This window comes from Cibotium barometz, chromosome 18, assembly GCF_041138505.1.
Source record: "Cibotium barometz isolate CiBa-2024 chromosome 18, ASM4113850v1, whole genome shotgun sequence".
Lineage (NCBI taxonomy): Eukaryota > Viridiplantae > Streptophyta > Polypodiopsida > Cyatheales > Cibotiaceae > Cibotium > Cibotium barometz.
The window spans coordinates 49,554,033-49,569,525 of NC_141063.1; the positions used below are offsets into that span (position 1 = coordinate 49,554,033).

Here is a 15,493-nt window from a genome sequence, read left to right on the forward strand (position 1 = left end):
AGCAGAATCTAATAATATTAAATAATAAACTTATTGCACTCTCAACATCAACCACCCTTCCAAGAACTCAATCTCCCCAAATCCCTAAACTCCTAGTCTGTTAGATATTCATGTAAAATATGTATACATATTACATACTACATAGTATACATACTATTAATATCCTATATATATGTGTATATAATATATATAAAGAACTTTTTACTTTAGTTTTAAAATTTTAAAGACCTATAGGTACATTTTTTCTTTACTTTAACTACGTTCAACATAATATGAATAAGTATAAAACCTTGACACCTTTGAACTCTTAGGTCTACCAAACCTTTGAAATTTTTAATATAGGTCAAACCTAAAATCTATCTGTGGACTTACAAAGAACCTAGATTTTTTTGCACACTCTTAGACAACTTGCAATAAAGACAAACAAAGCAATGATTTTCCCCTTGTGTTTATGGTAGTACAGGCTCGGCATTCTAAGAGAGTGTGTTGCTCGGCCTACAGAAGCTAATGACAATTCTCTGAGACTGGAGACGATGAAGCTAATGACAAAAGTGTTTCTCTGTTCGAATCTCAGAACGAGCTTGTCCGTTTCTAACCCTGATTCAAAAAACAAAAAACCTATTGTCGAGTCTCACACAGTAAGTTGCGTGGCAGCAGCTGAGTAATAATATGACATATAAGATAATGTCAAACTGCCTCTTGCACAAATGGGGGCGGCACCCGCCAACCTCTCTCAGAAAAGAAAGTAAGCTTGTGGCAAGATCAATTATTAACATATTGTTGGCATACCTTCTCTTTTCCATTTGACAAATGGATCAATAGACCATCACTAAGAAGGCGCAAGGCATACCTTCTCTTCAATTATGAACGTATAGTGGGCATATCTAGAACCACCTTTTGGTAAGGCATGGTCGTTGAAGGAAAGCTTCATTGATAAATGGATCAATAGACGCATCACTAAGAATGCGCAAGGCATCCCATCCAACAAACCATCGTTTGGTGTCCATCCTCCCTCCCCCCCCAAGCTTAGTATCGGATGTAATCTAAGGAATTTTTTGTCCTATACATGGCAATCTATCATGAGGTAACCTTTGAAGCTTGATAATGTATTCTACCAATCTTTTGATCCCCAACACTTCAATGGGCAAACTACTGGATTCCAATAGTGAAGTCGTTTGGCATTGGGTGGGTGGGGATTTACTGGGTTGTTTGTTAGACCTTAAAGAAGTTTGTAAGAAACTTCTTTGAAACCCTTTCTGTCTTTCCATGTACATATCAAAAAAATATGCTCTTGTACCTGCTTCAATGTACATTGTTGTCATCTATGGTTTATAGGTATCTCGATACCGAGGTATTTAAAGTTATCCACATCTCCACAGTACTTCCACATGCTAATTTTTGTAAAGTACTAAGGAAGAAGGTCCTTTGATGAGCATGATTTTAGTCTTTTGTTCATTAACCATCACCCACTATGTATGCTCTTAGTACTAAGGGAGGAGGTCCTTCGATGAGCATGAGATCTATAAAATAATCATCAACTTTTGAGCATCCTCTGCTAAGTGAGCTCAGAGTACCACATCATTTGCACATAAGAGAAAGTGGGTAAATACATTTCCAATGTGCCCCCAATATATTTTCTTTCCAATACCATTACTTCCGACCTATCAATGCAACGTCCAAAAAGAGACAACGTTATTTCATCCCAATGTCACTGCTTACTATTTTTGAAATACCACACCGCATTTTATATGACAATAGATACGCATAGTGGCAAAGATAAGCTCCAATGAGACTTGTAGCTCCTCCATCATAAATGTGTATGTATGTTTGTATGTATCATACCGATAAAATCGCTTGCCACTTCTGATAAATGCTCACCTATATTGTCTTGAGCATTGACGAGTTAGAGACTACCCTCACTCAACTCCCTTGCTCCTTACGACCACTAGTCCCTAACGAGGGCACAAGGGCACCTCTAGATCCGTCGGAGGAGGAGGAGGATCCAGAGCAAGAGGGTCAGAAGGAGGATTAAGAGGAGGAGAGTTAGGGTTGGGAGCTGGAGCTGGCCATGGAGGACGAGGATCCTCCCAAGCTAGACGTGGCGGGCAGATGTGAGGTCCCTCTCTCCACCGCGCAATGAATTCAGGGGTTCTAGCAGCGCAAGTAGCACTTCTTGCGTGGGACAGGGTCTCACACTCGGGGCCTCGCCCACGAATATTCGGACAAGAGACTAATCCATCGGTTGTCGATCCCGAAAAAAACTTTCCTTGCCCGGAAAGCACGGGCAATTCCTCCAGGGATAACTTTTTTGTAACGTAGTCAAAAGCCTTAACTAATTGAACTGATCTGACCAAACCCGTAAGTCCCAAGTGAAATCAGGGAAAAGATTGCACTTGGATCATAGAGACCAACGCTTTTTTCCGAGAGGCACAGCCGTTGATTCTTTTCCATAGAACAATTTTTATCCGGGATTTACCTCATCTATCGTACGTACCATAACAGAATTGAGTCTCAATTTAAGGATCCATCAGTCCAGCCTAGTCCCGTGGGTTAGCCAACCGCCCAACCATTGTGGTGATGGGATCCAATTAAGAATTTGGTTAGGTTTTGTCTCGGATACCAGGAAAAAAGTTCCCAAGCCCCCTAGCCGGATATTCATGTAAACTTAAAACTAGTCACACCACTTACACACCCAATATGAAATTGTCTTTTTCTCAGCATCAGCTATCTTTAAAACAATCATTTAATGAAACCATTGAGTCACTGATCACAATCCTCAAAATCTCCGGTTGAATCCTTATTTCTAATCACTCCTTCATCGGAGTACCTATGGCATCATTGGTAACCAGAACGCTCACCACCTGTTCACTTAAGGACCTTTTTGATAGTTCCTAGATCATAGTAACTGATAATATATTCACACATCAAAATGGAATCTCCGTTGAAGATCAGCAAGATCACCCAATAGATCCATATAAAAGAGCCATGGACTCATCCGTTGTTGAGGACCAGCAAGGTCAACCAACTAGATCCATACCCGAGTTCAAAAAACAACTCTTACTCCTTGTTCCAATATCTTTCCCGATGTACATGTGAGTATCTTCGGCAACCCAGAGCCCGAGCACCGTATGGTCAACACCCTCTAGGATCCTTCACACGTCACCTAACGCTTCACTCATCCACTGTACCAAAAGCTCACCATTTAAATCAAACCGAGGCTAGTCAAGACCTATGGACTTTGAGAGGTGTGTTCAATATCAATGCTCCGCCTTCTACTTGTTACCACATGGATACTGATATTTCACAAGCCATGCTTTATGAGAAGTTGCCCTAAGTGAACAACTCTTATACTAGGGTGACACCCAATTTAGACATTGAACGACGGTTGCAAGAGATCAAATGATTATTAGAGAGGGCAACATGCAAGGATGGACTAATACTCCCATATTATATCGCTCTAAGGGTTGAAGATGATATCCTCGAGTTACAAGGTTTAAACAAGATGGACTTGGAAATATGCACTTTAATTATAGATCTCTCACGTAGTCATACATATTACCCCACTCGAGTTATGATTGGTTGGACGAAGCAAGATCCAACCAAGACAGCCCATAGGGAATATATATATAAACTAATTTTGCAATCCCTTAGTCATCATTCACTCAATTACACCTTCATTTCTTATGCACCCTTGTCTGATTGTATCTTTCATGCATCTCATCAATTTGCATTCACTATCAAAGCTCTTTTCTAAAGACCAGGTAGTTGAGACATAATGTCGTCGAGCACCATCAATACTGCACATAAGGCTACCATTGTTAAGACCCTAGATTGTCAAAAAGAACATTGGACCCTGAATGGCTAGGATGCACTTACATGGGCTTGCAATACATGGTTACTATAGTTAGGACCCTAGATCCTCAAAAAAGAATATGATGCTAGGTGGACCCTGAATGGCTAGGATGCACTTACATGAGCTTGCAATACATGGTTACCATTGAGACAATTGCGGGCACATTATGAGTACAAGCTTCAACATAGCAACTAGAAAAAGCACCCGTTTTATGCATTTTCATATGACTACTCTTTCTCACAAGGTTTCTTTAAGCAAGACATCAAGCTCCATATCAATGCAAACTGTGTCACCACACACACAAGCTGGTGGACAAACCTTTTGGTCGATATTAGTAGCACCCAAAGTTTGCAAAGCTCCATCACATTAATAGATAAAACTATACTTGCTCTATGAGTGCCCAATGAAGGGTGCACATGTGGAAAAAAAAAATGTCTCAAGTAACTGCAGTTTTGTATAGGAATCAAAGAATGATTCAGCACCCCTGAGATATGTTACAATATAGATACAAACTCACACTGCTACAACCGCAGCTTTTATGTAGGATGAGAATCAAAAATGAGCAAATGTACAAGATTAGAAAAATCGATGATTCAATGACCCGTGGCCGGATCCAACAAAAATCCGGATTCTTGCAATGTGCCTAGTTCTGAGAACACAGACAGTCTGGTGCAGGGTATGTGTAGATTGAAGACCCAGCCTTTCGTAGCTCATGTCCCTTAGAATCACTATGGCGCCGCATAGCCTGCATTTGTTTGGAGAAGGTTTCCCATCTACAGAAAGGCACCACAGGCATAAAGACAACTTCATAAGCTGTAGAGGCCTTTTAAAATCACGGTCCAAAAGTCACCATAACGCACATACCTGATGTCAGGTGTGTCCAATAGTACAGCCAGTTTTCGCTTATCCGGCTTGATCGTCATGGAATGCCCGTTGTGTAAGTACCGTCTGTGCCCGATCAGAAACTGAGGGAAATTGCCCCCTTGGGTTGTGACGAAAACTTCACTGCGAAGGCACACAGTGTAGTCCAAAGCTGCAAGCCGGGAGGAAAAATTCTGTGGCAAATAGGAGAATGATCACTCTTTATCTAACAGCATGATATGACCAGACCCCTCCAGTTATGTACCCCTTATACTCCGTATTCAGTAATGAAAACATGTGACAGACCTTGAAAGGATCAAGTTCCTCTGCAGAGAGTAAGGTCTCTTTTGTGTAGAGAAAAGGAAACATCTGACGCAGTGAAGCCATGTTCCTTTCTGCCTTATATATCTTTCCCGCTGCAATAAAGATGGGAGTATCATTTTGAAATCCCATGCCCCGTAACATCATGCCAACCTGTTCAGATAGTGCCAACAACTCCATTAACCGACCATCAAACTGCAGACTTAAATACAGACTAGTGCAGGCGTGCACTACACACACGCACATGGGGTCAGAAAGATGTGCTGCTCTTGAAGTGGTCTTCAGCAGCAGTTGAGTTACAGCAACCAATTTTAGGACAAGTGTACGAGGATGTAAGAAGTTTTCTTGGCACCACTTCTTCACACCTTCAATGCTTTTCAGCATATCTGCCTAATGCTATGCTACCCAATTGGTTCACTCACATCACACCAAGTCTTGGGAAACGGTTCACTCCTGCTCCAGGCAGACTCTCCTACCTCCTCCTCAAAGTCTGATCCTAACACATCAGAGAAGAGCAAGATAAAACCTCCACAACCTGCACTACACAAGTGCGATCCAAAACAGTGATGTCATCCCAAATAGCCATGATGCTCTCGGGTCAAAGTAGATGTGATCCTAGAATTGGGTTCTATGTTCTGCCTACAGAAATGGAGTAAATACATCATGAATATATGCTCCTATGTGTGTGTGTGTGTGTGAGAGCATATCTTGATACAGAGTTCTACACCCACTATTGGGCACTGATGACGTTAGTGAGGATGTAGGATCTAGTCCATACTATGCATAATGGAGTTGATAGTTATGTAGTCTTGTGGGTTGACTACCATGAGTATATAACATGCACGTTCCTAAAAGGTGAATTTGGGCATGTTCGTGGATTCATCTAGGTATATAATTCAGCCGTATTAGCGGACATGCAAATTTCACATTGTGAAGTTTTCGTCCGAGTTGTGGCCAGTTGATATTGTGCTTTTTCTTTCTATCTTTAACGGTGCATTTTCCCTATCAACCACTTATTTGCTGTACTAATTCTTTCTATTTGCTACTTCCCTTAGTGCTAGGCTTCATTATGGCTGAGTCTGCCCTGCATCTCCGAAGGTTTGACAGAAACTCAATACGAAGGGCTTTGTGTGAATATATGCTCTTATGTGTGTGTGTGTGTGTGTGTGTGTGTGTGTGTGTGTGTGGAGTGCGTGTGTGAGAGCATATCTTGATACAGAGTTCTACACCCACTATTGGACACTGATGACGTTAGTGGGGATGTCGTAGTATCTGGTCCATACTATGCATGATGGAGTTGATAGTTATATAGTCCTGTGGGTTGACTACCATGAGTATATAACATGCACGTTCCTAAAAGGTGAATTTGGGCATGTTCTTGGATTCATCTAGCTATATAAATACATCATGAATGCCCTCTAATGATCCAATTTTGGATTTGAAATAAACTTATTATCTTTAGAGTTTAGAATGTATATGTGTGGCTAGGATCTTATGTGGATACTTTTTGAAACAATAAGAATTTTCACTTTTAGTGCCCCACAATGATTTTTGTTGTTTTGTGGACTATTTTTGAGTAGTTTAAGACTCAGAATCAGAAGAAAGTCCCATGGATATTTTGCTCATGCACGAGCATAAGCTTGATGCTGGCCAGTGCACTAGATCTAGCAAGCTTTTATTTGGGCATACTTTTTGGTCCGTTGTAGACATGACTAAAGGTAAGTATGTACTTCAGTGATTATTCCTTATATATGACTTGTCATGGAGTTGTTCTCCCTGCCAGAGCGCAGTGGATTATGATTATGCATGGTGGATTGAAAATTGGAGTGTTGAGTGTGTTCGCCCCTAACCTCAGAGCAGAAAGAATTCTTTTTTCGAATGCCATCACAGACTCTCTCCCTCAAGCAGATCATTGGATTGTTGGAGGTGACTTCAACATGGTTGAGCAACCCGTAGATAAAAAGAGGGGACATGAAGGCATCATTCACCGGCTTGAGAGGGTATCCAGGGAGAGATTTATATTTTTCTTTCATGGCAAGGACTGTTGGTTAGAGGATGCCGTCCATAGGAAGTCAGAATCACTCTTCTTTTCTTGGAGTAATTGCAAGAGTGGTGCATGTTGCATTTATGCCCGCTTGGACCGCTATTATGTTGATGATTGGGCAATTGATAGAGGTGGCACTATCTTCATTGACCCACACACTTCAAAGTTTGATCATTGTCCTATGGTTTTGTGCATCAGAGATCTGGGGAACCAGAACTCTCCTCCCCGAGTTCGCATACGAGAGTCTCTCTAGTCACATGCAGATTTATCTCAGCAGGTGATGGAAGTTTGGAGAGCTTATGATGCTCCTGACTCTAGGCAAAATGTTTCTCTTTCCTTAGAGAGTGTCAGTGATCTTTATCACCAACAGATCTTGGATAGAGAGAGAGCCATCAGGTGTAGATTATGTGCTTTGCATAGGGAACTTGAGAAACACCCTGATGCCGAGTGGATCACAGATGCATTGTGCACCGTTGGGGCTGAGTTGCAGGACTCCTTAGAGCAGCGTGCAGAGTTTCGTTATCATGCGCATGAGTCCTTCTGGATTGAGATGGGAGGTAGATGTAAGAGACATTTCTTTGCTGCCCATGGCCTCTCCCATAGCAGGGAATGCCTTAGACAGCTACAAGACTCGCAAAGGAGTGCTCCGCTCAGAGCCTAACATGGTCAAGAGGATTGCCTCGGATTTTTACTGCCGCTTGCCAGAGGAGAAAGAGGGTGTTGCCTTCTATTCCATTCAGTGTGGATGGCAGATGGAGAGATGTAATGTACAGGTGATCACACTGAGCTCTATGATCCATCCAGTGAGAGTAGTGGGTCGTTCTGGGAAGCATTGGTATACTGACCCTTCCCCAGTGATGGCTACTCATGCCTCGTGGTGCCTATGGCTATATGGTGGATGCCCTATCACATATTTACATTGTGACACTAGTGAGTGGGAATGGTTGATGTGACTAACCCCATAAGAAGCATACCTTTCTTCAGATACACTGTGCATAACACCAGGTTGCTCATGCTTGGACACACAAAAAGTTCCCACTCTTAGGCCTCACTAGGAGGCGTATGACATTACACCCCCCATTCAGAGGAGATTCTAGACACACTCTGCACTCGTACAGGAGGAGCCAGATTTCCTACTACTTCTAGGTGTTTCTACAAGGGTGGCCCACCAACCAATGGAGTTCTGTTTTTGGCGTGGATCCCTCTTGTCCTAGATGCCCAGCTCCATCCGAGATAGTGTATCATTGCTTATGGGAGTGCAAAGGAGCACAGAGGATTTGGGTATCTATAGCCCAGCTCCTGGGCAAATTGAGGAGTGATCCTATCTATATTACTTGGGGTGCTATTGCATGGTTTACTTAGTCTGGCCCACAACTACTTTTTGAGGGCAGTGATGCAGATCCTGTTTTTCTTGTCTGTAGGGGCATAGGTCAGAGATGTTTGCTTCACGATATCCCTCAGATATGATACGCACCACTTCTGTTGAGTTCTAACACCACCTAGGAGATTATTGCTAGTATCACAGCTTGGCATATCTAGAAGACCACATACTTAGAGGCCTATGAGTGTATTCATGTTTATAACACCCAGTGTATCTACAATATATGGAGTGACATTGTCATATTCTTTTGGCCACCTGGTCCCGTATAGAGGATCTTCCAGAGCTGCACAAACAAAACGCAGCAGATTTATGAGAGAGTGGAACCCTAGTATTTTTTCTCCTCCACTCCTACGGAGCTTTTATGGAAGCATAGTGTCCCAGTTGGTTGAGATCTCCCTACCTTTTGATTTGAGATCTCCCTTTGTATGATTTTATATTACTTAATAGGACTCTCTTTTTTGGGGGGGAAAAAAAGAATTAGAAAGTATATATAAACCCAGCAGGGCATGCTATGACAAATTCCACCACGTATCCAAGAGATAGAAAAATAGATAGAGAAGATAGAGAGAGGGAGAGTAGGGTTTAGAGAACTTTGCACAGGACACACTCACTCCTTTCAGGAATTTATTCAGGAACAATCCACGAGCTCACAAGCCAGGATCAATACATCAATGAATACAAAAGCAAACAAATATGCCGATGTAGAAATCAATGTTGAAGTCGACGTCGCGGCACGAGATCCCACAGCACGGGGATGGCCCACAAGATCTCTCACCGGGCTAGTACCAAATCCAACGTACCCAAGCTTGTGATCGAGGGACACAAGTGATAAGTGTAGATAATGAAGATTATGGTGTTTAGCAATAGGTTTGATGCCCAATCCGGAATAGAAACAACCCCAAAAGGCCGTACAGCGATGTATGGACCAGGACAAGTCCACGACAGCACGACAGCCAACACAGAACAACAGCAATTCCATACGGCGCAGATTAGCAATGGTACGGCACAGTCAACAAGCGACAGTATGGCAACTGTACAGTGCAGACAATAGGCGGCAGTAGCTGTACGGTAGCAGTTCAGTCGACGCAAAATAGGCAATTGGCGGCAACCGGCACAGATCAGCAGGTGGCAGCACAGCAGTGCAATGCAGAACAGGAGGAGGCAACAACGGTACGGCGCAGACAGCAGGCGGCAACGGTACGGATCCAGACAACGTATGAACAGTTGATGGCGTGGCACTCGGTGATGTCAACGGTGTTTTGGAACAGAAGCAAGGCGGAGATTGAGAACTCCACACTTTGATGACGATGAAGAGAGGTATTATACCTGGGGGGGGGGGGGGGGGGGGTTCCTGCTTTTTGCCCAAAAGCTTGGCAGGGGGGGGGGGGTTTCCTGCTTTTGGCCCAAAAGCTTGCCATGCTTTTGCTTTGCTTTTATTTTACTTTTTGCTTTGTTTTCCTCTTTTTTACTTTATACAATTAAATATTATTCAAATAAGGCCAGCTTTTCCCAAGTGCTTTTGTGCTTTGCTTTTTCGGCCTTAGGGCCTTGTTTTTTGGTTCTAAAGTTGCTTTTTGAAAAAGAAGCTTTTGCTTTTTGGTCTTGCTCAATCCCCTCTTGCCAGTGATGTTCCTGGCTTGTGGTCGACTCAGTTTGACTATTTGCTTTTCTCTGCTTTTTAACCAAAACTAGTGCTTTTCCATGTGCAAACATTATGGTCCTCTTCCCCATGCCTTCTTCCACGAGTCCAATGTCCATGCCTTCTTCCACCAATCCAATGTCCTGGCAAGGGTTCCATCATGTGAATAGTGCTAGGAAGGCCAAATAGTTACAAAAAAAATTCTGCAGAGCATGCCCTGACGAGTAGAAAACTTAGTGTAGAGGAGACCTTGACCTGATTCGTGTCCAAATCTATCCTCCTCCAAACTAGTACACACGTCATTTACAGCTCATCATTTGCATGGTTTTTCAAGCCACAGTTTTGCAGGTGAGTTTGGGACTAAAGACGAAGGTTTCTGGCATAAAGACCTCAAAAGCAAAAACGTGCGAAATTCAAAGGGCTACAAAAGTTGTCTTGAGGGTGTCACCAACCTGGACATTTTCCAGTATGAAAGGGGTCTGGTGGACTCCAGGACGTCTAAATACTTGGAAAGTACAAGCTTTGGGAATGGGGGATTATCCTTGAATACAAAGGATCACACTAGGAGGTTACTATTTTTGGCCTGACTTTGATGGAAATTCTGTTTGCGTCATTATGTCTTGAATTGAGCAAATACCAAGAGTTGCCAAAGTACCTATGACAAATCAACTACCAGTTGGGATATTTTTAGAGATAAAGTTTATGGAAGAACCCATCTCTTTCTGGCAAGAAAGTGGACCAAAGTGAGACAAGTGGCCTAACACTCGTTAGAAAGTGGATCAAGTGGATCAAAGTGAGACAAGTGGCCTCACACTTGTCACTTCAGCTATCGTGTGCCTCTCCACTTGTCATTGTAGCCTTCTCTTGCCATTTTAGCTCATGGGAGGCCCAAATCTATAAATTGGAGCCCCCTCTCTTCATTAAAAGAGGCTCTCATGCTGCACACTAGCCTCTACCACCGTTACAGGCTGCCCTAATGATGGCTACTCTCTTTCTCTCTCTCTTGAAGGCTGCCCATGAAGAATACCGGCTGTTGGGAACTATTTTGGAGAAGAAATACTGAAGGCAAGGGTATTTAATCATTTTATTATGATTTCTAACCACTGTACTTGTTGTACCTGCTATACCAGCCATTATACCTACTGTACCAACAATTATACTTACTGTACCAACCACTGTACCGGCTGTACTAGCCATTGTACCTGATGCACTAGCCCTTGTACTTTCTGCACCAACCACTATACCAACCCTTGTACTTGTTGTACCAACTATTGTACCTGTTGTACCAACCATTGTACTTGTATCGACTGAATGGAGAGTTGTACTTGTTGTACTAGCTCTATTGCATGAAGACCCATGGTTTTTGGGGAAGAATCAGTACCCACATGGAGGTATATGGATTATGTTGTTGGCTTGGCATTTCTACAGCCTGTGTTCCGGCTTGGTTGCCTCGTGTTGGGCTATGTTATGACGTTTGTATATGGATAATCTAGCATCTCCAGTGGGGAGATAAAGGCCCTCAAAGCTTGTACATGATATTATTCTCCTTGGGTAATAAAATACTCCAAGGGGGGTGGGGGGGGGGGGGGGGGGGGGGGGGGGGGGAACATTCTAGCCTCTATGCGGTGTCACATGTGCAAGCTCCATTTTCAGCATTGGATGTTTTGTCTAGCTTTTATATATACCTAGATGAATCCAAGAACATGCCCAAATCCAGGAACGTGCATGTTATATACTCATGGTAGTCAACCCACAAGACTATATAACTATCAACTCCATTATGCATAGTATGGACTAGATACTACGCGACATCCCCACTAACGTCATGAGTGCCCAATAGTGAGTGTAGAACTTTGTATCAAGATATGCTCTCACACACACACTCCACACACACACACACACACACACACACACACATAAGAGCATATATTCACACAAAGGCCTTCATACTGAGTTTCTGTCAAACCTCCGGAGATGCAAGGCAGACTCAGCCATAATGAAGCCTAGCACTAAGGAAAGTAGCAAATAGAAAGAATTAGTACAGTAAATAAGTAGTTGATAGGGCAAATGCACCGCTAAAGATTAGAAAGAATTAGCAAATGTTTTGTCCAGCTTTTATGTTTTATGCAAAGTGATGATGGATATGTGTTAAGGCTGTGGCCATGTTTAAAAGTTTTAATATACATTGATAGTATCAACAAGTGTGTCAAAGGCCCTAGTCCCCTGGGCACCGCAAGTTACAGAGGGAAACGATTTGGGAGATACAAGCTCATGAACAGGACCATTTTTCCAAATGTTTTTTTTTTTGGGTACATGCAGCTTTTACGTAAGCCTCTCCTTTAGCCTCACCAAAGTGAGATGGTGGACACTCTTGCATGGTGAGCGCTTGGCTATTATTGGCTGCGTGCATATTTTTCGAAAAAGAAGATCAAAGAAGGCCGTTTTTAGTAAATTTCAAGTTTACTCATGCATATTATTGGAATTGGAGTTCTCTTGAGATTCCTTAATTGCTAATGAGACTATGATTAACAAAGGTTTTAGAGATTTTTTTTGTGATTTCATGTAATTTTATCAAACCTTTGTGGAGGGACGAGAGACTGAGTGTGACCAAGTGCAAGTGAGAAAGCTCGGGGATAAACATGGGGAGGTTCGAGCTCCGCCATGGAGTGTGGTTTCCATTAATATGCACTTCTCTCCTAATCGAAGATTCATGGTGATTCTCTGCTATATGGTGTAAAGCTGCTTTTTTGAGTTATTGTCTACAAAACTCAATTTCTGCAGTCTTTTGTGAATTCAAGTTGTTTGATGATGATGATGAGAGTGAGGTCGTCCCGTTGGATGTGAAAATTCTATATTACAATTCTGCAATTTCAATGTGTTTGGGGTCTTGGGTGAACGGGTGTCTCACATCTGGTGTCAGGGCTTCTGATTATCAGCCTTGCTATTAAACCTTCTATGATACTAGATATGACTGTATAGAAGTCATTATCCGTGAGAGAAGGTTGGGATTCTCAGGTAACCCTCGTCTTATTGTCGCCCTTTGTCACGAGTTACCTTTGGTTTCAACGGACAGTGAGTATGTCTAGAAAGATCTCGTGGCTTTCTTGTCCGTGTAGGGGCATTGTTGTACCCTTACAGTCTATTTGGTATCATTGAGAGTAGCAAGTGGAAACTTTGATATGGATGTGAATGTGATGATGCGGTTGCTCGAGGAGTAAAATGTTCGGCTAAGGAATTTCGTGGACCAAGTTCAAGGATTACAAGCTAATTGGAATCAAAGAACATAAGAAGGAAGAGCAAAGGGGATATATGTTGAATTGAATCAAGGAGCAAGAGGAGGTCGAAATCAAAAGGAACAACCAAATGCAGCCCATATGGAGAGGATCGATGAACAAGAGGAAGTGGAAGAGGGTGAAGTTCACGGATATGCAGGTGTTGCAGCAAATCGTTTTGCCAATCTTGGACAAAATCAGGAAAGAGGAAAAAGGAACATGAATTTTGAAGATCCAGCAGAGGCAGCCTTAAAACAAGTATTCAAGAGATCTCATCTTTCTGAATTTGATGGGTCTCATAAATCAAGAGAGGAAGTTGAAGCATGGATTGAAGAACTCCATGATTATTTCGAGTTGCAAGAATTTGATGAGGTCGGAAAGGCCAAAATTGCTATTCTGCAATTTTACAAGGGTCAACAAAATTGTGGTGGAAATCTCTAGCCACAAACAAGAGGTGCAAGAGCAGGTCCCGTGACATGGGAAGAATTCAAGCGGCACGCAAAGAAAAGGTATTTTCCATCACAATATAGCAAACAAAAAAAGATAAAACTTTTCAAGTGGAATCAAGAGAGCCCAACAGTACAGGAGGAATTCATGAGTTTAAAAAATATGCACCAGAATGGGATGAGGAAGCACTTACAAGTTTATGGATGGATCCAGTAAGGGGACAACAATTATAGACTTCATGGATGCAATTACTAAAGCTGAAAATTTCGAGCAAATGTTGCAAGTGCAGAAGGACCAAGAAGGGTTGACTTATCAACACGAGACATAAAATGCAAAATTCTACAACTTCTGCAAATTTTGGTTTTTCTGATTTTAGGTAAAGGAGGCCCATGTAGGGTGCACGGGGTGGTCAAGGCCGTTTTCAAAGTGATTTTGCAATACAATAACTAGCCCCAACAGAGAGGCTTGCAACCCATAAACGTGAACCACAATCAACCGAGAAGAGATGCGGGGAAGATTGAATGGCAAAATGATCGAGAATGCGTGACGGAGACTTACAAGGAGATTTTGGAGTCTGTGAAACACAGCTTGACCAAAGCACACGAGGCCTATTCTCGACAGACCAAAAAGGCCAGAAGGGATGTGAAATTCTCGGAAAGAGATTGGATTTATCTCAAGATTATGAAACACAGATTGAAACAGGCGGGCAAGCGATGCCCAAAGTTATCATTTCAAAGTTTCGGACGTTTTCCCATTTTGAAGAAGGTCAATGAGGTGTCCATGAAACTGAAGTTACCTCCCAATTGGACATGCATGATGTGTTTCATGTTGCTTGGTTGAAGCACTATGCCGGATCTCCTCCCACAAATGTCCAGAACCTAATATCGTCGACAAAGCCGAGGTGATGGTTCCAAAACTGATCCTTTTGCACCGCTTCAAGCATGGCTCCGGCCTCAAAGAGCATCAATTCCTCGCAAACTTTTAGAATTGAGGGACGCATGAAGCAATTTGGCTAGACAAGAACTTCTTCGAAGATTATCCAGCATTATTAAGGGACTCTTTGGAGGCTATGCAACTTCCATCAAGTTAAGTGGAAGGGGATGTCACATGCACCCCGCACTTGGATGCCACGTGGACATATCTATACAACAGGTGTAGGACCTAGAGTGGTAACTAGGGCCTACTAGTCCGGGACAAGTCAACCAAGGATCCACTCTAACAGTCCATGGTCAGGTGTACAAGTCCCGTACATGGTCATGGTCAAGTGTGCATGTCCCACACATGGATGTGGTGCAGGTCCCGCACACTGTCATCACCCTCTGGAATGATGAAGTGGTGTTCCGGGCATTGATAGGTTTTCAGCCAAATGCAAGGGCACTAAGTCAAGCACTTAGATGCATTTAGAAGCATGAAGTGCAAGGCCATAGTTGCCCCATACTTGGGCTACTTTTGGGGCAGCCCATGGGCCATGGTTTGGGCCCATAAAGGCACCCTATGCATAGTCGGCCAGCCCATAGGAGGCCCAGGCCACAGTAGGCCAGCCTTATGGGGTGTGTTCACACCTATGGAAAGGGCGCTGTGATGGGCAGCCCATAGGTGCCCAAGATATGGCTCTATATAAGAGGCACCCATAATTCAGCATGGCTGATCTCAATATTCACAAGAGCGGAAGTAA

The 15,493-nt window shown here is 42.8% G+C and overlaps 1 protein-coding gene across 2 annotated transcripts in view; it reads right to left on the reverse strand.

The window, feature by feature from the left end:
* Nucleotides 1–4,200: 4,200 nt before the first annotated feature.
* The window catches only part of LOC147629440 (protein ESMERALDA 1-like), a 48,192-nt gene continuing 36,899 nt past the window's right edge, over nt 4,201–15,493 (reverse strand). For both annotated transcript variants that reach the window (XM_086812719.1, XM_086812718.1), the window contains 3 exons: nt 5,021–5,188; nt 4,718–4,908; nt 4,201–4,626 (listed from right to left, as the gene is read on the reverse strand). In XM_086812719.1, the coding sequence (XP_086668845.1) occupies nt 4,497–4,626; nt 4,718–4,908; nt 5,021–5,188 (489 nt within the window). In that variant the 3' untranslated portion in view covers nt 4,201–4,496. The remainder of the gene's footprint in view (nt 4,627–4,717; nt 4,909–5,020; nt 5,189–15,493) is intronic.